At 48.3% G+C, this 24114-nt stretch overlaps 1 protein-coding gene across 11 annotated transcripts in view; it reads left to right on the top strand.

Annotated features, from left to right (window-relative positions):
* Positions 1–24114, top strand: part of ABCC12 (ATP binding cassette subfamily C member 12) — a 94879-nt gene that overhangs the window by 69909 nt on the left and 856 nt on the right. For 5 of the 11 annotated variants that reach the window (XM_059877410.1, XM_024978935.2, XM_059877413.1 and 2 more), the window contains 12 exons: positions 2093–2182; positions 2879–2982; positions 5032–5229; positions 5869–6095; positions 8841–8978; positions 12451–12637; positions 16570–16659; positions 18300–18489; positions 18945–19104; positions 20347–20425; positions 21377–21490; positions 23920–24084. In XM_059877410.1, coding sequence (XP_059733393.1) covers positions 2093–2182; positions 2879–2982; positions 5032–5229; positions 5869–6095; positions 8841–8978; positions 12451–12637; positions 16570–16659; positions 18300–18489; positions 18945–19104; positions 20347–20425; positions 21377–21490; positions 23920–24084 — 1742 coding nt within the window. The other 6 variants (XM_059877416.1, XM_059877417.1, XR_009491292.1 and 3 more) reach the window with 6 other exon arrangements.

Genomic DNA, 24114 nt, shown 5'->3' with positions numbered 1-24114 from the left:
TGAAAAGGTGGGGAAAGCAGGGGGATTTGGGAGTTGAGGGTAACAGGTAATTCCAGGAATGCAGAGAGAAGAGATATGGGAGAGAAACCTGGCACGGACCAGGCTGGTCAAACTCCTCCTCCTTCTTAGACTCTGCTGCCTTTCATCCCTTCATCCATTCAGCATTTGTTGAGCACCTGCTGTATGCCCTGCCCCTCCATGGGCACTGAGAAGACAGGAATCAAAATGCACCTTCCTAAAAATGCCCACAGCGAGGCCCCTTAATAATATGTGGCTGAGAAAAAAAAAAACCTTAGTATATTTCATCACATTTAAGATGCCATCTATTTTAAGAGCAGCGTCATTTTATGTACCACTAAGAAAAGTCTCTGCCAATTAAATGATATGGCATGCTACCGAACGGGGCACATCCTGATTTCAGAGATGTTAGAATGTGGGAAAAAATGTGAGTCTTCACATCGATGGAAGTTGGCACCATTAATGGTGCTTGTGACAAACGCATGCCCATTTGGACAATATATTTTTATCGCTCTGGAGGCGGCCAAAGCTGAAGTGGGGCCCTTTTAGTCTCTTCCGTGCTTTCCTAGGGAAGCTCCAGGCTACTAAGGATTTGGGGTCTCATGGGGAGAGTAAACCCCACTCCTCTTCTTCTCCTCACCCCACCCTCTTCTCTGGAGAGGAAAGGGAAGGTGTGAAGCTAAGTTCTCCGAGAGCTGTAGGAATGGAAGGGTTGAAGATGGTACAGCCCGCAGTGTCAGCAGCAGAGCTGACTGGGCTGGGACTGCAAGGGGGTCTGACAGGTCCTTTAACGTTCCAGGATGCTGTTCATTAGGCTCTGCTGACCCATCAAGGCGACCCCTGCATGCTGCAGCCCCAGAGGGAGACACGATGATGAGCGAAAGTCAGGCTGAACATTTTAAAGAAGCTCGAGCGAGCGTTCCCAGGCAGAGGGGATAATGGCAGCTCTGTTCACAAAGGCACCTTTGAGATGCGAGCTCTCCTTGCCAGGGCAGGGTACCAAGAGCCCTGCGCAGGGGGCTGCAGTCATCTCTGTTTACAAGAGCCAGGTATAAGCATAGAATGCTGCTTCGGAGCTGACATTCTCGTACCTCTCATGCTGGAGAGGGAGAGATGTGCATTCACTCCTGGCTGCTGGGAGCTCATGCCTGCACCTCTGGACGTTGCTCCAGTGGGAGCTTGTGGTCCTTTGCCCTTACACCTTAGAAAATGGAAAGGACGTGGGGGAGCCACGTGGCGGGATCCAGGAACACACCTGGGAGGATGCCCTGGTTTCTTCTCATGGTGTGGTCTCCGTGGTGAAGACCTTGTTGGCCCTGTAGTAGATGGCATGGGTACCCTCAGCACTTCTGCACCACCCAGCCCAACTCCCAGCTGGCATTTCACACCTGCAGCTCTTTGCCTGGAGCTCTCTGGGAGCTGCCAGACACAGGTCAAGCCTGGAGTGTGGGGGAATTAACCCCCTGGGGGGAGCCCTCACCCGATGCCAATGGGAGTTGGTGTAGAAACATCCCAGGCCTCACTGATCATGCAAAAAACCTCTGAGATGTAGTTGTGCCCCAGTCTGAGAGTTCTCTGTGCTGGGGTAAGCTACCATTGCCCATGGAAGTGGGTAGGGAGGGGGAGCAGGGAGCGCTGCCTTGATGAGACACCTTTTACTGTTGGCTTCCTTTCCCTGTACCCTTTAGCTCCAGAGTAAACTGCATGTGTTCACATCTTAGGATCTGCTTCTGTAGAGCTAGACAAAGACAAGCCTTGTCTCTCCAGAGCTGAGCACATCAGTTCAAGTTCAGTCGCTCAGTCGTGTCAGACTCTTTTCGACCTCATGGACTGCAGCACTCTGAGCACATAGTGGCTGCTTAATAAATATGTCTCAGGAGACTGAAAGCCCCCTGCCTTACTAGGCTGTCATGAGGACCAAGCAGAATAAAACGAGCAAAGTGTGTTGGGAATTTCAAAGCACAGGGCTAGTGGAAGGAAGGATGACAACCCACCTTGGTGGTGGGGGTGGGGAGGTGGGCGGGAGGGGGCCGCCCCACTGGGGGTGTCACAGGACTTGTGTTTGTCTCCACAGTTCCTCCACACCAGCTCATCCAGACTGAGTCCCCCCGGGAAGGAACTGTGACCTGGAAAACGTATCACACGTACATTAAGGCTTCTGGAGGTTTGGTAGAAAACAACGGGTTTCTTGGTTTAATTTGCATTAAAAATCTTTCTTAAACTGTTGGGTTCATGTTTTATGATTTCTCTAACAATTGCTCTGTTTATGCTAGGGTCGTTTATCAGCGCTTTTATTTTTTTCCCCTTATAATCCAAAGTCTGATAAAGCAGCCTTTTAAATGGAATCATCCTTTATCTCCATTAAAGCTGCCAGACACTATTTATTGAAACTGAATGAGTAGCAACGTGACCTGGCTGTGGTGCATGTGTAACCTTGCACTCTAATCTCTGAGTGCCGTGCCATCCGCTCGTTGCCTGCCTTCAGGGCAAGAATCACTGCCATGTGCCAAAGATACCTATAGTTCCACTTCTTGCCACTCTCTAGCAAGACTGGGGTTTTTAAAATTTGTTTGTTTTGAAAACATTGAGTCACTTCTATTACAGTGAATAGTGGTGTTTTTTTGTTTTTAAATATGTTGACATTTGGGTCCGTTTTCCAACCAGGTGGAATAGATGTCCCCATTGGGGTTTCTGGGACCTAATGCTCAGAGTTGTCACGTCAGCCTAGAAAGTGGCTCCCAGGGTGGAAGCCCTTTCCCTGTAGGCTTCGATTTTCCCCGCCAGGGTTGGACCCCAAGGAAGAGGAGCCCATGCTGCCGCGTGGCCTCTGTAACCCCAGGCCCTCTCTCTTCCCCTGCAGGGTACTTGCTCTCTCTCTTCGTGGTGTCCTTCTTCCTCTTGATGATCGGCAGCTCTGCCTTCAGCAGCTGGTGGCTGGGTGTCTGGTTAGACAAGGGCTCACAGGTGAGTTCCCCTTTGGCTCTGGCAAATGTTGAGTCAGTTGCTAAGAGTCTGAACACAATGAGCCTCCCACAGCCCCCGCCACAAGACCGAGGTCAGCGGCTTACAACTACGCAACTTGACTCCCGCAGTCCCCTTTGATCTTTCAAGACAAGCAGGGCATCTGAATTTGTATGTGCCACTTTCGAATTTTAAAGGATTGGCTAAAAAGCTTGTGCCAGGCAAATGCAGCCTGTCTGGAGTCACACACAGGCAGGATAGGGTCAGTTTTTTTGCAGCCTCTGTTGTAAGGGACCTCCGAGGAGAGTCTGGGAGGGACTGGCAAAGCCTAAGGCAGATTTCCATCTTCTTGCCTCTGAAGAGAAACTGACATCTCATCACGGACAGTGTCTGATGTCAGTGGGTTCCACTTGGCTTGGCTCCCCAAAGTCCCTCTAAAGGAAGAGGACATGCTTGGGGCTAGTGCACTGGGACGACCCAGAGGGATGGTATGGGGAGGGAGGAGGGAGGAGGGTTCAGGATGGGGAACACATGTATACCTGTGGCGGATTCATTTTGATATTTGGCAAAACTAATACAATTATGTAAAGTTTAAAAATAAAATAAAATTAAAAAAAAAAAAAAGAAAGTCAACCTGGATCTGCTGCAGGGCCCCTGCAGGCCTCTTCCTGCCTCCCAAACTTGATCCAGGCCAGGCCCCTCTTGAGGACTGATAAGTCTACTCTCCCTCAGGCCTGCTGGAAACTCTCCCAGCTTTTGGCCCATGGTTTCAAAGCTTTCCTGGAGCCCCCAGGAAATGCTGTGAGGTTGCCTCCCCATCCTCCAAGATTACATTTTGGTATAGTTCTGTTGCTATGACAACCAAAGTGGGGAGGCCTTGGGAAGACACAGGCAGAGGAGAGGATGGGATTTCTCTCCTGGAGTTCAGCACAGCTCCCTGAGACCAGTCTCAGGGGGATGGCCTGCACTTTGCAGAAAGAGAGGCACCTCTGGAACATTCCCCCAGATCCTTGCTTGCTCCTGAAGAGCCCTTTCCTTGGAGAACCCAGGGTGTTAGCCAGACTGAAGCCTCCCCAGTAGGTCTGTGCTATGCTAGCTGGGCAGCAGCCATGACGGCCTACCCATGTGTTGGCTCCACCCCCAGACACCGTGGACACAGCCCACAGCACAGTGAAGCCTCCTCTTCAAGCTGGTCCTTTGGTCGATTAGCTCCCCAGGGATGCTCTTGCTTTTATGGATGTGCATCCATCAGCCACCACCTCTGGTTTACATTTCCTCTAGGGCTGTAATCAGCAAAATGGCATTTAAAAGGAAGATGCTTGTTTGCTCCCCAAAGGCAGTCTTGACTTTTAGCACACAGCCCAGAAAAGAATGAAACTGCCAATTTCTCAGGAGGAGGAGATGGCCTCTCCCCAGAAATGGAGGCAAAAACGTGTTCTCCTGGGGCAGGATGGAGCCAAGTGGGGTCACTTTGGATCCTCCCAGAGTCTTTGGTTCATCAGACTCCCTCCTACCCCCTGGGGACTCCAGGGCAGTGAACCAGTGCCCTCCTAGGTGCGCCCCCAGAAAAGGAAAGAAAGGGGGCCCTGGGGCTGACCTGTCCTACAGAGATGCTCCTGAGTCTCCCCAAAGGCCCGGTGGCTTCTGCCTTCAGGTCCCTGTCGGGGCCGCCTGAGGGTTGCACAGCCAGCCTGTGGAATCCATATGTTGTTGCTTCTGTAACTTTCCTGGCCCGGCATCACCTCTGGTCCCCTGAGGCACAGTTGGTTTCCAAGACGACTGCCCTGTACAGGTCTGGTCTGTCTGTTGTGCTTTTCCACTGACTGTGCTGAGCCTCGTCGGCCAGGGGCTCTTGGCATCCCAGAGAGCCCAGCAGGAGGACCCATGCAAAGTTCAAGAGCCCCGCAGGGAACTGACTTGACTTTACCGCCTGATTCATTCTTAACTTTTATGCTCATCCGTTTAGTTTCTTTTCCCTGGGAACATTCTCTGGAAAATTCCCATTCTTTTGACAGTTGATCAGTTCTTGGTGCTTCTTGTTTTCCTCCCAAGATGAAGTGTGGGCCTCACAGCAACATGAGCACGTGCGAGGTGGGCATGGTGCTGGCAGACTCCGGGCTGAGGGTGTACCAGTGGGTGTACCCAGGGAGCATGGTGTCCATACTGGTGTTTGGCATCACCAAAGGCTTCATGTTCACCAAGACCACACTGATGGCCTCCTCCTCCCTGCATGACCGAGTGTTTGACAAGGTACAGTCCCCCTGCCCCTCGCCCTGGGGGCTGCATACATATCCCGGTACATCAGTCAGTGGGGTTTATACAGATCACCTGCGATGCGCCAGACGCTGTGCTGGGCTCTGGGGTAGACACAGTTGTTCACTGAGCTTACCGTTGAGTCTCCCATATCTAATTATCAACCACAAAGGTAAACTCTGGGGAGCTGCAGGCGTGTCATGGGCCCGACGGGGCTGGGGGTGAAGGTGAGGGTGGTCAGGAAGTTTTCTTCCTGAGGACACTGCCATGGAGCTGGTGAGCGCAGGCCCAGAGAGCATCTCTTGAGTCCCTGGGATCCCCTCCTCATTCCCCGGCAGCCGGGGAGGTCCCTGGCTGGAGCGCACGAGGGAGGCCCGCATAGAGACAGTGGGATTTGACTTTTTATTGCCCTGGGGCACAAAATCCCCCCATCCTTCATGGAGGCTGAATCCCTCCCCTGTCACACTCCTCCACGGTGGCCGCAGCCTCCCTTTCCCAGGATGTCGGACCCCAGAGGGAAACTCAGGCCTGGTTCGTGATCCCAGGCACCGGGCAGGCCTCCCGGGGTGTCGGCGGCAGGGGGGTCGGGGCCACCAAACGTGCACCTCGATGCTGACTCTCCATGGTCACCCGCAGATCCTGGAGAGCCCCATGAGCTTCTTTGACAGGACGCCCACTGGCAGGCTAATGAACCGCTTCTCCAAGGATATGGACGAGCTGGACGTGAGGCTGCCGTTTCACGCCGAGAACTTCCTGCAGCAGTTTTTTATGGTGCTGTTTATTCTCATGATACTGGCCGCCGTGTTCCCTGCTGTCCTTTTAGTCCTGGCCATCCTGGCTGTAGGCTTCTTCATTCTGTTACGGTAGGTCCATGCGCTGTTTAAAGCAGAGCATGCAAAACCTGAGCAGGGACCGGGTGGTGTCCGGTGGTGCTGAGTCCTTGCTGTCTTCTCTGAATGCCGGAGCATGTTGACTTGGGCGCTGTGCTAAGTGCTCGGCGAACATCAGGCATTTGATCCTCAGAGCCATGCTGAGAGGTGGGTAGGGTTGGGAGATTAAGTCACTGGTCCCAGGTCAGGAAAGTAGCAACCGTGGTTGCTCTCTGACTGATGTTATGTTCTTAACCATGGGGCTCTGCGGTTTCTGCTGCTGCAGGAGAGAGGAGACCAGTACTCAATCTCTCTGAGCTTTGAGAAATAGCCCCACCTGACCACTGATGTGGTCATCTGTTTGGCACTGGGAGGGGGGTCCCTGTGCCCACCTTCTCACCCACCCTGGGGAAAAGCGGGAGGGTAGCATCTGTCCCAGCTTTCCAGGAAACCCAGCTCCGCCCTGTCCTGGATGAGCTGGAGTTCTCAGCCGGCAGCTGGTGGCATTGTGTGAGGGCTAAGGATTGGAGATGAGATGAAATTTGCACTAGAATCCCAGCTCTGCTTCACAACTAGCTGGAGGAACTTGGAGAAGTCAAAGGAATGCTGCAAGCCTCGGTTTCCTCATCTCTAAAATGGTAATCATCAAAACACGCACCTGCCCTCTTCCAAAGGGGTTCTCGCAAGGATCAGATGAGACTAGGCTGCCTAAATGGTATACGAACTTTGAGTTTCAATAAAACTCAACAAAATTGCCTTGGACTGGACACACAGCATCTCGAAGAGGGTCCCCCAGATTGCAAAGGATTCAGCCCACAAATCCTGGACCCACATCCACCCGTAAACAGGGACACCACACTCAGAGCTGAGCTTGCAAAATATTGCTTTGACCACAGTGTGGAGGGTGAATGAAGCTTCAGAAAGATGGGAGAAGGGCTATAGGATTGGAGACTCTTGCAGGGCAGAGTCTGACTGAGAGATGAGACATAGGCAGCAGCAGTCTGGGCAGAAAACAGGTAGATCCTAAAGCCATTTCCAGGATAGTTCACTGAGGTTAGGGGATGGGAGAGGCCAAGGATGCGTCCAAGATGGGGAGCAATGTGAAGACAGATGTGAGTGACACAGGAGGAGACGAAGTTGAGGGTGATCAAGATTATGGGTTTGTTTTTGGATAGTTCAAGGCTGTGGATCAAGTCCACGGATGAGCCAGCCGACAGTGGAAACTATGAGTGCAGGGACGCATGGGGGGAGACGCAGTCTCTGCATCCTCGGCTGAAGCTGGCATCACCGTGGGAACTAGCATGTGCGCCCTGGGAGTTGGGGGAGCTGGGCTCTCACTTCCGTCTCCCACTGCCCCCTTGGTGACTCCAGGAGAGGACACGTGGGCCTCCGTGTCTGGCCTCAAGGGTTTATTGTGATGATCTAATAAAAATGATGTCTGCAGGTCTTTTTTACAAATATAAACGGTGCGTGCCTGCTTAGTCGCTCAGTGTCTGACTCTGTGACCCCATGGACTGTAACCTGCCAGGCTCCTCAGTCCGTGGGATATTCCAGGCAAGAGTACTGGAGTGGATTGCCATTTCCTCCTCCAGGGGATCTTCCCAATCCAGGAATCAAACCCATGTCTCCCACATCTACATTGGCAGGCAGCTTCTTTACCACTGAGCCACTGGAGAATCTCCCACGTCGTGGGTGCCACGTCTTATTAAGAAAAGTGATTACTTGGGCTAGTGTTAGTTTTTACAATCCACGTATTTGTCTGATGGTCGTTCCTGTCTGTTCTCCTCTCTGTTTTTTATTTACTTTGCAAAAGGTTTTTCTCTGCACTGCATTCTTATTTGCTGTAAGACAGGCCAGATCAGGCTGATCCAGACTGAATTATTTGATGTTTCTAACTAACTCACTTGAACTCTGAACAAATGAGGTTTCCCTTCCTCTGCCCTGGGTCAGATTCACTGTCATGGATCAGCTGCCATTGTGCATGCTGAGGGCAGTGGTCTCGCACTCACTGGGGCCCAGAGGGAGTTACATACTGTGAAGAGTCTGGTTTTAAAGTCAGTTCCTAAGGAGATGATGTTTGTATATTGCTCAAAATTACCTTTGAAACTGCCTTTAGAAGACCTCACGCTGGCAGTTGATATGCCAGATTCAGATTTTCCTTCAGAATTGGAAGACATCCCTTTTTATTTGGTTGTGTGTATAGGCACTCAGGCGTGTCCGACTCTTTGTGACCCTTTGGACTGTAGCCGACCAGGCTCCTCAGTCCATGGGATTTCCCAGACAAGAATACTGGAGTGGGTTTCCATGCCCTTCTCCCAGGGATCTTCCCAACCCAGGAGTCTCGTCTCTTGTGTCTCCTGCATTGCAGGAGAATTCTTTACCCACTGAGCCATTGGGTAAGCCCTTTTTGTTTGGTTGGATTGTATTTAGGAGTTGCAGTGTGTGAAAATCTCTAGTCTTTGAAAAGACTAGAGTCACAGCATGTGCAGTGAGACCCTCTTGCTACAGGAAGCCTTCAGAACTGAGAATGCAGGAAGGAGTGGCTCGATTTTCCGAGACCCTCCCTCCCTCCCTGGCACACAGGGATGGCTGCTCCCAGAGGAGAAAGGCGGGCCAGCCCCTCCTCCCTCGTTCAGTGGCGCTGGCACCGAACATCTGTCTTGAGCGCCCAGTTGGGTTTGAGTGAGCCAAGGGGAGCCTTGGGAAACCCTATCTGGGGCTCTCGTGGTCTCCCTGCAGCGTCTTCCACAGAGGAATCCAGGAGCTCAAGAAGGTGGAGAACATCAGCCGGTCCCCCTGGTTCTCCCACATCACCTCATCCATGCAGGGCCTGGGAACCATCCACGCCTACAACAGGAGGGAAGACTGCGTTAGCAAGTGAGTCCTGGGCTGGGCTGCCCCGGGGCTTCTGCTCCCCGCTGGCCCGGCTCTGAGGAGGGAAGTCTGAGGGATGTGGACAGGCCAGATGGAGAGCCGGTAGAATGGAGGGGGAGCCCCTCATGCACTAAGCCTTTTCCCCCAGTGTCCGAGGCCCCCAAACACTCAACTTCATCCAATGACAAGCTTACCATGGTGCTTTACATGTTTTATTTTTCCTCTCTAAAAGTAGAATGTTTTTAGGTCAGGAAAATAGGAGAAAATAATGACGACAACAAGAATCACCCATAGGCCTGCAACCCAAATCCTAGTCATATTTTTGTGTATTTCCTTCCAATCTTTTCTGTTTTTCTATTTCTGAAGCATTTAGAGTCATTTTTTCTTGTTGTATTTTTAAATAGCAGTTTTTTCATGTTATTACATATTCCTTGTAAAGGTCATTCTGAAAGTGAAAGTCGCTCAGTTGTGTCCGACTCTTTGCAACCCCGTGGACTGTACAGTCCATGGAATTCTCCAGGCCAGAATACTGGAGTGGGTAGCCTTTCCCTTCTCCAGGGGATCTTCCCAACCCAGGGATCGAACCCAGGTCTCCCACATTGCAGGTGGATTCTTTACCAGCTGAGCCACCAGGGAAGCCCACAAGGCCACATTACATTTCATTTAATAGATGGACCAGTTTTCTTCTTTTGAAGATGCCAGGGCTAGGTTAATACATTTCTCTGGAGTCGTCCAGCTCCAAACTTCTAAAACATCATATAATCATATGTTATCACTGTGTTATCAGTCACAGTAGGCTCACTGTGGTAACAAACAGCTCTAAATTTTAGGGACTAACCCAACACATGTTTATTCTTCCTCAAGTCGTAAGTGAACAAGGGTCCATGGGGCAGGGGTCGGCGATTCTGCTCCGTACTCAAGCACACAGTCTCTCTCCATCTCACAGCTCCTCTGGTCTAATTGGAAGGTAAGAGCAGAGATGTGAGTGGAGGACCCCAATGAAGATGCTTATCATTTATGTATATTCACTGGCCAGATTTCAGTCACATAGGTGCGGCATAGTGTCTCTGGAGAAGGCAATGGCACCCCACTCCAGTGCTCTCGCCTGGAAAATCCCATGGACGGAGGAGCCTGGTGGGCTGCAGTCCATGGGGTCGCTAAAGAGTCGGGTACGACTGAGCAACTTCACTTTCACTCTTCACTTTCCTGCATTGGAGAAGGAAACGGCAACCCACTCCAGTGTTCTTGCCTGGAGAATCCCAGGGACGGGGGAGCCTGGTGGGCTGCCGTCTATGGAGTCGCACAGAGTCGGACACGACCGAAGCGACTTAGCAGCAGTAGCAGCAGCAGCATAGTGTCTCTGCCGCACAGATGTTCTTATTCCACCCCCATCCTTTTCTTTCTCAAAAGTTTAATGTACACTTCAAAGGTTGCGTCTCTTTCTCCCTGCACCCACGACCTCAGTGTAGACCTGGCAGTCCAGCTTGTCTTTACTTCAGTCAGCAGCTAGTCTTGCTACTGGTTTGACCTGAACATCATCTGTCAACCCTCCTTCCAGTGTCTTGGTCATGGGCCATTCATCAACTCTCAACAAGCAACAGAATCAAGCCTTGTCTTCCAGCAGATTGTCCTCCAAGGTTTCCAGAACGATCCTATAGGCGAGCTGAGCCCCCACAGTATTGATGGGCTCTGCCGTCTTTATCCATTCTTTCCAGTCATGGACTTGCCAGAGGGCTTGGGCTTCTGACCTGAGTTGCTTTTGCAACCAGACAAAAATGCTGCAGCACTAAAAAAAGGTTTGAGGTCAAATTCCAATTTGACCCCAGCCAGTGGTTCTGTTTCTGCACAACCTAACCAAGCACACAGAGAAGACCACAGATGACTCCTAAGTCACTCAAGCAGTCAGTTGAATTTGTAGGCTTTACAGCGACATGGTTAAAAACATCATGGTGTTTGGAAGAATATTTTAACTGAGGAAAGTAAGTTAGAGTGGAAACAGAGAGGGCCAGCCTGGGTGCTCAGAGGTGTTTCAGGCCAGAATCCTTGGAGGAGGTTTAGAACAGGATGGAGCAGCAGTGCCTGAGCACGTCATGACTGTGCCAGTGGAGGAATCTCAACTCTTAGGGGTTTAAACATCGAATGGTTTTCAGTTTTACCAATAATTTCTTTTACCAGTTGTTCTGAAGAAGCCCCTCTCCCAGGAGGTCAGGGGAACCTTTAGTGGCAATTGTGATTGATGTCCCTTCTGGTCTGTTTAGCTTGGTTCAGTTAAAATTACGCTCTTAAATGTACACAAGTCATAGCACACACCCCCGCCCCCTGGGCATCTGCTCAGAGAATTGGAGCAGTCGTGCTGTGTTGCCATATGTCTCGGGCAAGGGGGCAGGGTAGCTGTTAGGAAGCACCTGGTCTGTTGTATTAAACACCCCCTCCCTTTTCTCTGAGCCTGGTTATCTGAGGCTGGTGCAAGGAGATGGAGTCGGGGAGTAGGGGAAGGAACACTCTCAGGTGACCACTGTCTATTTCTGCTGCTCATTTCTGCTGATCCAGCTCCTCATGCAGATGTGGTGTGGCACGGGAGAGCCCCCACCAGGACCCAGGTCCCCAGCCACTCTGCTGGACACTGCCCATGGGCTCTACTTTGTTCTTCTGTGAGCTCCACCTGGCAGCCTCACTGCTTTCCTTTGATGTGGGGCCTCTAGCTTCATGTCAATTAGTGTGGCATCAAGATTGTAGCCCCACATGCCACCTTCCCTCTGAACCCCCACTGTAGGTACTGCAGGAATGGGCAGGACCATCTTCCACACATCTGGGGAATGAGCAACTCCAGGCATGGGTCTTCCCCATCCCCTAGCTGTGTCATTGCTCTTTCGCTCTGCCCGGTGCCCCTTCTCCTCTTTGGCCCAGGAGACACGCAGCAGGAGTGCAAGATGTCAGCTTACTCTTTTTCCCTCCAGCTTTATAAGCAATTGCCTCGAATCTTCTTTCCCTGAAATGGGGAGGAGAACCAGTCCAGCACTCTCTCTTCCTTTCCCTACCATCACAAACACTGAGATTCCCTCTGCCTCCCCCCACCCCCTTTATAGATCAAAGGGGTCAACAGTCATTTCCACTGGGCCTTTGGGGGACGGCTACCCTGAAGACAAGGGTCCTTTGAAGGTTGAACATGAGGTTCTCAGCCCCTTTTGTTCTCAGCTATGGGTTCCAGCTGCCAGTTCTGGGAAAGACAGAAGAGCCCACTCAGCACCATACTCTGTTGCCACCTGGGATTTCTCAAAATACGTGCAAATCAAAGATGCTTACGGTGGCAGATTTTAGAGTCTGGATCTATACTAATCTTTGTAAGAGATTCCTATGTACTAATGTGTTGGCCTTTGATTAAAAATTCCTCTTGCCCTACTTCTCTGGTAGCCCTAACCCTAAGTCTATGGAATTACAACCCGACCTTCTGCTTTGTCTCATCTCTTAATGTTAGGTTCAAGATGCTGAATGATGAAAACTGCAGCCATCTGCTGTACTTTAACTGCGCTCTCAGGTGGTTTGCTCTAAGAATGGATGTCCTCATGAACATCGTCACCTTCATTGTGGCCTTGTTGGTGACCCTGAGTTTCTCCTCAATCAGTGCTTCTTCCAAAGGCTTGTCATTGTCTTACATCATCCAGGTAACACCTAATGTAAGGCTGGGCTTGGCCTGGAGGCTCTGGCATAGAGTGTATCAGGGAGGGTGGACATAACAGAAAACCTAACTCGAATGGGCTTAAATAATAAAGAAGGCTCGCAGCAGCTCACATGGTTAAAAGGTCTGGCCTCTGTATGGGCTTCAGGCACAGTTGGATCATGGCCCCTGGCTTTATCCTCCCATAATGACTTCCTTCATGGTTGTACAATGGTGGCTGGCAGCCTCTAGGGGCTCTAGCAGGAAGAAAGCGGGAGCAAAGTCTTTCCTGCTCCAGCCACTGAACAAAAGCCCTTGCTTTACTCTTACTGGATTAATTTAGGCATCCCAGAACTACTGATAATTCGTGAACTGATGGGATTGAGATGATTGGTTTAGGCCAAGGGAGGGAGTCACACTCCATCCTGCCCCAAGTCACACAGCTGCCCCACAATGGGAAGAGGGAAGGAAATATTGGAGAGGCAGCCATGATGTCCATGACAAATAATTACTGACTTCTCTTTTAAGTTGCTTTGGTGTTTTTCTTTTGAAAAATAACAACAATATGGAAATAATAGTAATAAGGAATGATAATGATAATAGGGAAACATACGCTATTTTCGGCACTGTTTTAAATCCTTTGCATAAATTAACTCATTTATCTTCACAATAATCCATGAGGTAGGCATGCCATAATCCCCATTTTACAGGTGAGGAGACCTAGGCCCAGGAAGACTTGCCAGGATCACACACCTGCATGTGTGAGAGTCAGGATTTGAACCCCCATCTGGGTCTGATACCCATCTGAGTTTGCATAGAGTAGACGCAGGCTACGTGCTTCACGTTTCTCTCTTTGGAAGCCATTCCTATGCAGTCCCTATCCCCAGTGCTCTGGCATTCTAGGACGACGAATCTGAGTGGTGGTCTGTTTCCATTGATTCTGTTCAGGCTGGGAAGAGAATAAAGTCAAGTCTCTCTTCAAGTGGAAAAATTCCTCCTTTCCCTCCCTGACTCTTTGCCTCCTGTTGATACTGTCTTTGTCTCCTTTCCCTTTGTTTTCTCGTCTGTGACTCACATTGCTTGAATATTGGATATCTTGCATCAGCACTCTGTGTTTCCTTTCTTTCATCTCAAAGTCTCCCTGTTCTTGCCTTTTTATTTTTATTCTGGGAATTTTCCTTTGCTTTGTCATTCAGCCATTCTTTGCATACTTAATTTTCACATACTCTTTCTTAGCTTCTGAGTTTTTAAAAGAATCATCTTTAAACATGTATTTTATAGGTCTCTGAGGATATTGATCAGATTAAACTCTGCCTTTCTTAAACTCTCCTCTCTTCTTTGACTGATATCTGCTGTTTTCCAGGGTCAGGCTTTTTGTTTGTTTATCTGGTTCTGTTTGTTATCTGGTTCTTGCTCTTCCCTGCATTGGTTTTGTTCATATGTCCCTTCATCCTTTTGTGTTTAAGTATGAGAATCTATGTTGGGTTTTCAGGGTTTCCTCTGTCTTTGTGTATGCTTCACTAGGTCTCTCCTGATAGGAGGTTTTATGACTGTGGATAGGTGAGTTGGACTTGTCCACAGGCTGCTTCACTTCAGGAAAGCAGCCAGGGAGCAGGCCTCCAGGCACACAAATCTAGTTTTAAAGGGGCTTTATCTAGGAGCCCCATTTATCCCAAAATAATTTATTCAGTTTCTTTAAAGAAGCCTCTGTGTGTGTGTGTGTGTGTGTGTGTGTATGTTGGCCTAGGGGTAGTGTCCAGCTGGGAGGAAGATGAGGAAGGGGAAGAAACGGGTCCAACAGAAGTTTTGTCAAGGCACCATCTCTCAGTCAGTCTTTGAGGGCCCCTCATACCTGGACCCTCTCTGAATTCTGCTACAGAGAACACTCTGGAAGCCCCTGCAGCACACTCTGCCTCTATCCTATCAAAAGGCTTTCATCCTTTTTCCATCTTCCAGAAACTTGTAACTCTCATTCAATACCTCTTCCCAAGCCCCTGCTGTTCACGGTCCATTCCTTTTTTGAAGTCTCTCTACCATCATTTTAATAATACTTTGGAAAAGAGGAGGAACAAAAACATATGCTCAGGACACTATGTTAAGCGAGGAAAATGGATTTTCCTTGGGTAGGCAGTTTCCCTCATTGATGGCTGATCTTATTTGTTGTTGCCTAGTAAAGTATTAAACAGATGATGTCGACTAGATTCCTGTACTTGTCTCAGCTTTCCTCAACTGAGGTCATGCTCTTGGGAGATATCACCAGCTTTCTGTGAGACTGTTTTCAAACATGCCTGTAAGGCTGGAGAACTTGCCCACAAAAAGATCTAGGGGATATGTTTCTTGCAACTGGTTTTCTTGAGCATTAGCCCCCTTTGGAGAATACAGAAAATCCAGCTTACAGAGCTTCCCTTGAGAACAGAGGCGACTCCTAGATGAATGAGAATTTGTTGTGAAGTCCCACAGAGCAGAAAGCAAATGCAAAGTAATATCACATAACATCATGGAGAGAACAAACCCTTCCTGGGGCCAGCACTGTGCTGACAAGGGGATTCTTACCCTGTGGAGGGCTGCCTGGGGCCTTGAAGAGCTGATACCCTTGATTTTTTTTTTTAACTTTTTATTTTGTATTGGAGTATAGACAATTAACAATGTTGAGATCTTTACAGGTGAACAGCGAAGGGACTTAGCCATATATTTGCATGCATCCATTCTTCCCCAAACTCGCCTCCCATCGAGGTTGCCACGTAATATTGAGCAGAGTTCCATGTGCTATACAGTGGATCCTTGTTGACTGTCCATTTTGAATATAGCAGTATGTACATGTCCATTCCAACTCTCTAACTATCCCTTCCCCACTTCCTTCGCCCTCGGCAACCATGAGCTCGTCTCTTTCTGTTGTACCTAAGTTCATTTGCTGATACCCTTAAATTTAACAACAACAACAACAAAAATGTACGTGCCTTTCTCAGGAGCAGGATTCGTTCACTCACTCACCAGATGTCCACTGAGCACCTGCCAGGAGCTGGGACCATGCCGGCTGCTGTGGGTTCAGCCGTGAACAAGCTGGGCAAGTCCATGCACTCATGAGCTTACATTCTAGTGGGATGGGATAAATAAGTGTGCAAGTAAAGAAATAAGACTTCAGAAACTGTTGAACTGTTATGAAGATAATGAAGCAGGGTAACTGGCTGTCAGTGAGGAAGCTGCATGAGACCCCATAGAGTCAAGGAAGGTCTCTGCCAGGAGGTGACTTGCGGGCTGATATCTGAACTTGACAAAGAAGGAGCCAAGGGAAGACAGAGGGAAGAGAGTTTCAGGCTGAAGGACCAGGGATTTGGCTAGGGCATATCTGTGGGGGAACCACCATCCAAGCTGCCCAGTACACGCCTGTCCTCAAATCTCAGGTTGGCTTCTGGGGGATCCTGGCCTAAGGCGGGTGTCCTTAGCAGACCATGGTCTAAGGCTAGATTCTCTCATGTTTGAAGCAGGCTGAGGGCTTGATGGTTTTCTTCCTCTTCTGCCATCTGTGGTGATTGGGGCTTTCCGGCTGCAGGCGGGGTAATCGGGGAGGGCACAGAGGGGCAGGACCCCACAAAGTGGCTTCAAGGGGTGGGCACCCAGCAGTGCAGAGGCCCCCTGGAGAACTTCTGCTTACAGGAATTCCCCACCGCTCCAACCAAGAGATCTGTGCTGGAGTGATGCTGTGGTGGGTTGACTCTGACCATCTGGAGTGCCAGGGAGGATGTAATTACCATTTGTTTCTACACACAAAGGAAGTGTTTAAGGCAAAACACCCCAACAGGAGTGTCTTTACATCTGGACCCTTGGCTGGGAGCGGAGGCCTATTTCTGTATGGTCCTGAATGAGACCGGAGGGTGACTCACAGCTGCCCCTGAAGGCGGAAAGGGTCTCTGACTGCGGTCGCTTGTTCCCCCTCCATAGCTAAGCGGGCTGCTCCAAGTGTGCGTGCGAACGGGGACCGAGACCCAAGCCAAGTTCACCTCCGTGGAGCTGCTCAGGGAGTACATTTCGGTAAGAAATTGGGGCCAGAGGAGGAGCCAGTTAACTCTGGCAGAATTTAGGCATTTGCTCCTTTTTCAAGTGTGGATTTTCTTAAAATCCGTATTTATATAGTCTAAAGTCCTTAATGCTGAGGGAGAGGTTCTTTTTAAAAATATTTCCTCAAGGGGTTTCTGTACCCAGAAAAGAGAATTCAGTGGCTTACTTTAGTTTCTAAAAATTAATATTTGGCTGACTAAATTTAAAAATCTAGTCTAACTTCTTTAAAAGCTTTTTCTGTTCCCCTTACAAATCCTGCTGTTCTTTGAAAAGCAGTCTCGCCAATTCAAGCAATCACTTTTAAGGGCCTTTGAACAGCATTTGGCCCCATTTGCAAACTTAATTAAACACTTTAAAACATTTTAAACTGCATTTTAAAATTTAATGTATTCCGTTTCCTTTTTAAGTACCTCGATAATCTGATTCAACAAACAAACCTTCCTGAGGTTATATAAATCTAATAAATTAAACTTATAAATATGGAGAGCTTTAAGTTCTCATAACAATCCCAATGCAGTATATAAACAGTAAGTTTTTAAACCTAAAACCATGTTAAAATAAGTTATTCAATTATACATTTTAATTTAGAATCACAGTCTGAATGTTGTTAACATTATGAATAGTTAAAACACCAAGTATGCAGAGTTCATAAACTAAAAATATTACCATTATAATTTTGCTTCTCTTAAATACTATTATTACTAATTCTAAATCTTCTAGGGGTTAAAAATATTCACTGTCTAGGAATACTATTATTTTCTCAGCTAATTGTGGTTGCCTATCGACCAGCAATTTGAGCTGGTCAGCCACCCTAATGGGGATCATGGGAGTCTTATTTCTCCCTGGTTAACAGGGACTTTATAATTCAGAGGAGGGGTTAGTCTTGTAATGCAGTCACGTTGCTTCACTGCTTAATTAGACTTTGCATTTCTTGGGCTCTTAAGAAACTTTAATTCCTTTTCCATGTAACTCGGAACTTGACATGCTGTGCTTCCTACTTCTAACACCGCAGTGACTCTAGCAGATAATGAAATTGTGTCTGACTGAATTCTGCTAATCTCTCAAGGCTTGGTCCGGATTGCTCATAATGCTGACACGTGCTGAGGCTCACAAGGACCAGTATGCACTGCTCCTTATATTTATTCATCCCTCTATTCACTAAGCCCTGGCCATACAACTTTTCCTTCTATTTCTCCAAGTCCTCGAGCTTGTTCTGGCCTCAGGGCCTTTGCACTAGCAGCTCTCTGTCTGGAACGAATCTCCTCATAGTTGGCATTGTCTCAGCATTCCAGGTCTTGGCTTGAATGTCACATCCTCACAGACGCCTTCCTCAACACCGTTACTTTCACTTCTTCTACCCTTTTCACCACACATACTCTGTATTCTACAGCAATAGTCTCTTTAAGTGTCTTCATTTCTCACTTCTTTTCTTGTTTTGTTATCTGAGTTCCCCATTGCAATGTGAGTTTCTGCAGTGCAGAATCCTTTTTGGTCTAGTTCACCATCTTGAATACCAGTACCTAGAACTGTGTGAATGGATGCATGAACGAATGAGTGAAATGGATGGGAAAGCAAATGACTACTAACCTGCCGTTTGTCATTCTGCTTTTCAGACCTGTGTTCCCGAACGCACTCACCGCCTCAAGGTGGGGACCTGTCCTCACGACTGGCCCAGCCACGGGGAGATAACATTCAGAGACTATCAGATGAGATACAGAGACGATTCTCCCCTTGTTCTCAACGGGCTGAACTTGAACATCCAAAGTGGGCAGACAGTTGGGATCGTTGGAAGAACAGGTTCTGGTGAGGACCAGCTCTGATTGCGTCTTTTGCAGGTTGTTTTCTTTGCATTTCCACTGGGTGTGCTAGTTACATCACACCAGAGGGTGATGTGTGTGTGTGGCGGATTGGCTGTTTTTTTCCTGAAATGTCTTTATTGTAAATTGAGATTTCAGGTTGAATGGGTGTGTATGCAGTTGGAAGTAAACACACATCAGTTTTTGAATTAATTAAGTGAGAATCATTCTCCTGAGACGAGGCCCAGAGGATGAGTCACGCGCTAACAGCCCTGCAGGGATGCGCAGGGTAATAGTGTTAGGGCAGCCAATCACCCCTGCAGAGTGGGACTTCTGTCTGTACACTCATCCGCACAGAGCCATTTTCACTGCATTAAAAATTCACTTGATTAGACAGATACTCAGATATGATGCAATGCAAACTTATGTGAGATTTGCTGCTTCTACATTTATTGTTTCCAGGCAAGTCATCCTTAGGAATGGCTTTGTTTCGTCTGGTGGAGCCCACTGGTGGCACGATCCTCATTGATGGCGTGGATATCTGCACTGTTGATTTGGAAGACCTCAGAACCAAGCTGACTGTGATCCCCCAGGATCCTGTCCTGTTTGTAGGTACAGTAAGGTAGCTGTTTTTGATCGCTGTGCATCCCTATTTTTGGATAGTGAAATCAGAGTAACAAGAGCTTTGAGAAGTTGTCACACGGTGGCTGGCCTGGGGTTGTTCTATCTGAGGGAAGTCATGTCCTGAGATGTTCACAAGCTTTGGGGGAGCTGAGGACCAAGGCCCTGAAACCTGTGTTTCATAAACTGCATTACAAATAAGCAAGATGCTGTGTGCAGGGCGAGCAGACATCCCGGTTGACTCTGGGATGCCTGTCCAGGATTGTATCAGGTTTAGCCGTGGCCTAAATCACCCCAGTTTGCACAATACAATAAACGGTTATTCTACATATGTAGCCGTCCTTTGGAAGCTCGTCAATTCACTCCCACTAAGAAGTGAACAGAGGTACTCACCTGGTGGTCCAGCGGTTAAGACTGTGCCTTGCAATGCAGGGGACTCAGGTTACATCCCCGGTTGGGGAACTAAGATCCCACAGGCTGCAGAGCCACTAAGCCCACTTGCTCTGGGGCCTGTGAGCCACAACTAGAGAGAAGACCTGACACAGCCAAATGAACAAATAAATATTAAAAGAGAGAGAGAAGTAATCAGAAGCTGCTCAAGTACAAGAAAAGTAGGGCCATCGCAACCTCTACAGGGTTCAGGATCTGTTGGCAAGGCACGGGGGAAAACCACGGTTTCTCATTTAGCCCAGTGCAGCGGTTGCCCTTCTAACAAGAGGGACCTTTCGCCGACTGGGTTCCAGCTGAAGTAGGGGGCCATATTGAGAGTTGTGTGAAAAGAAGGACATTCCGTGTCTTGAAACACCAGACTCACACCCTGCACGTGAGGCTCTCACCCTCTGCAAGGCCCTGAAGCTGCTGACAAAGCTTTGCCTCTCAAGGCAGAGTGAACGCACCAGTGAGTGGAATTGCTTGCTCCCTCTCTCTGCCAAGACTCTGCACGAGGTCAGACCTGCTGTTCTGCACACAGCCACTGAGAGGACTGAATGTGTCTCCTTGGTGCCTCGCTTGGCGGTGGTCTGCCCACCTTGGTGTGGTCTCTGCTCCCTCCCAGAGTCATGGGTCTGTGGTCTCTCGGCCTGAGGTTTGTGTTTCATGGACCACTGTCCCAGGCTAAACACTGCCCTTGTTGCCACGGCGTCATCACTTACCTCCTCTGCTCTTCCCCTCGTGCTGTGGAAAATATGCTCTTCCATCCGCTCATCCTCAGAAACTCAGTTTCCTCTCCTTTCCTTCACTGCAGGTACAACTTGGACCCGTTTGAGAGTCACAGTGATGAGATGCTCTGGCAGGTTCTGGAGAGAACATTCATGAGAGACACAGTAGGTCACTGGGGCTGTCCAGGACGCGTCCATTTCCTAGCCCCAGTGCCCCAAATACCTGGTCCGGGTTTAAATTTGGCTAGTTGTTTGCTGGCACCACATATGTTGATCCTTATCACTCCTTGTTAAGAGTTGCAATAGACTATTTATTAGGCCAGTTCAATGGCCTAAATAGAGTCAAGAGCTCTACCTGCAGTATCTCAGTTGGTCCTGATCACAACCCTCTGAGGTTGGTACTCCTACCCTCACTTTTAGAGATGCAGCACTTAAGACTCAGGGTAGTAAGCTCTGAGTGGCAGAATGGAGACTTGAACTTAAGGCCATCTGACTCCAGAGCAGAGGAAGTGCCAGTAGCCTCATTTGCTTACTGAAACAGATAAGCTCTGGGAAGGTGAGGGGTATGGTATGGAACGAACCATCTGTGAGACATGGCCCTGTCCTGTATGAGCTGCGGCTGGGTCAGCAGGTGAGCATGGGCACTTCTGCAGCCCAGAGGGAATTTTTCCCTGGGACTTGGGACCAAGGTGAGCATCTCCCAAAGCTGCTTTGACTTAAAATGCTAAATAAATCAGACCCTGTCTTACCTTTCCTTGATGACCAGAAAACACCCACCCCATCTCTGTTTTATCCGTGGAAACAGGGACGCTGAAAGCCATTTGCAGTTGTTTGTGTTTCTCTGGAGCCATCTGTGCATCATTTGTACTCTTTTGGCAAGGTGTCTACGGGGTTCTATGAATCACGCTGTGATTTTAAATTATTAATGTCTGCCTACTCCTTGGTCTCTCCCTGGTGCCTGTTCGCAATATTGAAATGATTGTTGTCTTGCGCTTTCTTTTCTGCAGTAAAATAAAGCCAGCTGATAAATGCAAGAGAAGGGGGCCATCAATATAGCGGATGCAGGACAATTTTATAGATCATCAGTACAGATATGGCATTCTCTGTGTTTTATAGATAATGAAACTCCCGGAAAAATTACAGGCAGAAGTCACAGAAAATGGAGAAAACTTCTCAGTAGGGGAACGTCAGCTGCTTTGTATGGCCCGAGCGCTTCTCCGTGATTCAAAAGTAAGGAAGCAGCACAGGAAATGGATCGGTCACATTTTTGATATTCCCTGCAGCGCCGCTCAATCCAGGGGACAGAGCCACGTGTTTGTCTTTCAGCAAAGAGAAAGGAATCGGTCCATTTAAAAACCGATCACTTTTCTTAAGACAAAGTTGTGAAGGGTAAAAATTGAAAAATAACAGCTATTTACAGCAATAACACCTGCCTCCCCTGGGCCTCTCCCCGGAGGGCTTGCTTAGCTATTCTTTCTGTCCTCCTAAGTGGTTTGGGTTTGAGAAATCAGCCTCTCAACATTTCCCCTTTGTCCCTGAACAAGTCTGAGGCCTGATAAACAGTACCCAGGATACTGAAAAAGGGCTTCAGTATGCCAGTCTATGAGGACTATAAAATTATGCTCATTTTTCTTAGTGACTTACTCATCTTTGCTTACTGATTTCAAGGAAAGGATTGCTGCTGCTTTAGAAATCCCATTCTCCAATCAACCAGACTTTAAAAAATACCATGAAAACAAATAAGTGGTTGCCTATTTTGTCCACTCTTAAGAAGGTATTTAAACATTAGGTAGATAATTGTAAGCGTGTTCTGTGTGTTTAAGTGTAAGTTTGCTACAATCTTCCAATTAAATTCAGTGACCCAGAGAAAATTCTGCCATAAGAAATTCAGGCTATTCCATAATGTTAAGTTGTATTTGGGCTTCCCTGGTGGCTCAGTGGTAAAGAATCCGCCTGCAATGCAGAAGACCTGGGTTCGATCCCTGGGTCTGGAAGGTCCTCTGAAGAAGGAAATGGCAACCCATTCCAATATTCTTGCCTGGGAAATCCCGTGGACAGAGGAGCCTGGTGGGCTGCAGTCCATGAGGTCGGAAGAGTCAGACACGACTTAAGTGATTAAAGCATCACCACCAAGTTGTATCTTATGATATCCTACAAAACTGTGATAGGTAGAGGTGAACAGCCTTAGACATGGTAATTGACATGGCTTTTATTTACTATATTAAAGAATATTTTGGTAAAATTTTAACTTTATAGTAAAATCAATAATTTGAAGTGGAAAAAAAAAAGAAATCATGCCCTCTGAACCCTGATCAAAGCGTAACCCATCACATGGGCTCTCTAGCATGCTAACGGCAGAGAAGGGGGCCAATATACGTTCACTGCTGACTGTGGCCCTACAGGGTGCTGAGTGGTTGATGGGTTGTCCTTGCATTTCACATACATAATAAGGTGTCCTTTTACAGACAATGAAATAGAGGTTTGGGAAAGTTATACAATTTAGCCAAAGTCAAGAAGAGTTAGAGCTGAGCTGATCAAGTCCTCTGATTTGCAAACCAGCACTGTGGAAGGCTGGAGAAGGCAATGGCACCCCACTCCAATACTCTTGCCTGGAAAATCCCATGGATGGAGGAGCCTGGTAGGCTGCAGTCCATGGGGTCGCTAAGAATCGGACACGACTGAGCGACTTCACTTTTACTTTTCACTTTCATGCATTGGAGAAGGAAATGGCAACCCACTCCAGTGTTCTTGCCTGGAGAATCCCAGGGACGGGGAGGCCTGGTGGGCTGCCGTCTATGGGGTCGCACAGGGTCGGACACGACTGAAGTGACTTAGCAACAGCAGCAACTATGGCAGGCATAATAATGCCCCGCCCCCCCTCCAAAAGATACTCGTGTCCTGATACTCAGAATCTGTGAATGTGTTACCTTATCTGGGGAAAAGGGCTTTGCAAATGTGATTAGGTCAAGGATCTTGAGATGGGGAGATTACACTGGGTTACCTTGGTGGGCCCAGTGTAATTACGCAAGTCTTTGTAAGAGAGAGGCAAGAGAGTCAGAAAGAAAGTGATGATGGAAGTAGAGGTCAGAGTGATACCAGGAAGGGGTCACGAGCTAAGGAATGCAGACAACCTCTAGAAGCTGGAAAAGGCAAGAAAAACGTTTCTCCTTCTGAGCCTGCAGAAGGAATGCAGTGCTGACACTACCTTAGCTTTAGGACTTCTGACCTCTAGAAGTAAGTGTAAGATAGTGTGTGTTGTTTTGAGCCTCTGATTTGTATGACTCTGTTACGGCAGAAACCGGAAACGAATACAAGAGCTGTTATTATGCCTCATGCTGACTCATAAGCGCAGTAGATAAAGATCATGGGGCATTTCTTCCTACTAGTTTGTGGGATTAGAATAAACCGTTTAGAAAAAGGTAAGTAAAGAATGTACAGTCTTGTTACTCCAGCAAGTCAATTCCCTCTGAGAAAGATAAAGGTTGTGTGACATGACTTTTTTCTCTTGCTCTTTTTCTAACTTTCTGAGATGGATACGTAGCTCCTTACTTTTCAGCCCTTCTTCTTTTGTTTTTTAATGAATTGAGCTAAGACTGTAAGTTTCCCTCTAGGTACAGCTTTGGCTTGCTGTGACTTTCACAACGTTCCTTCCCCAACAGATCATTCTCCTGGATGAAGCCACTGCCTCCATGGACTCTAAGACTGACACTCTTGTTCAGAACACCATCAAAGATGCCTTCAAAGACTGCACTGTGTTGACCATTGCCCACCGGCTCAACACAGTCCTCAACTGTGACCGTGTCCTGGTCATGGAAAACGGGAAGGTACAGAAAGTTGGTGTCACCTCTCCAGAG

Source organism: Bos taurus, chromosome 18 (genome assembly GCF_002263795.3).
Source record: "Bos taurus isolate L1 Dominette 01449 registration number 42190680 breed Hereford chromosome 18, ARS-UCD2.0, whole genome shotgun sequence".
NCBI classification, from domain to species: Eukaryota; Metazoa; Chordata; class Mammalia; order Artiodactyla; family Bovidae; genus Bos; species Bos taurus.
This window is presented reverse-complemented; position numbering and strand designations above follow the sequence as displayed.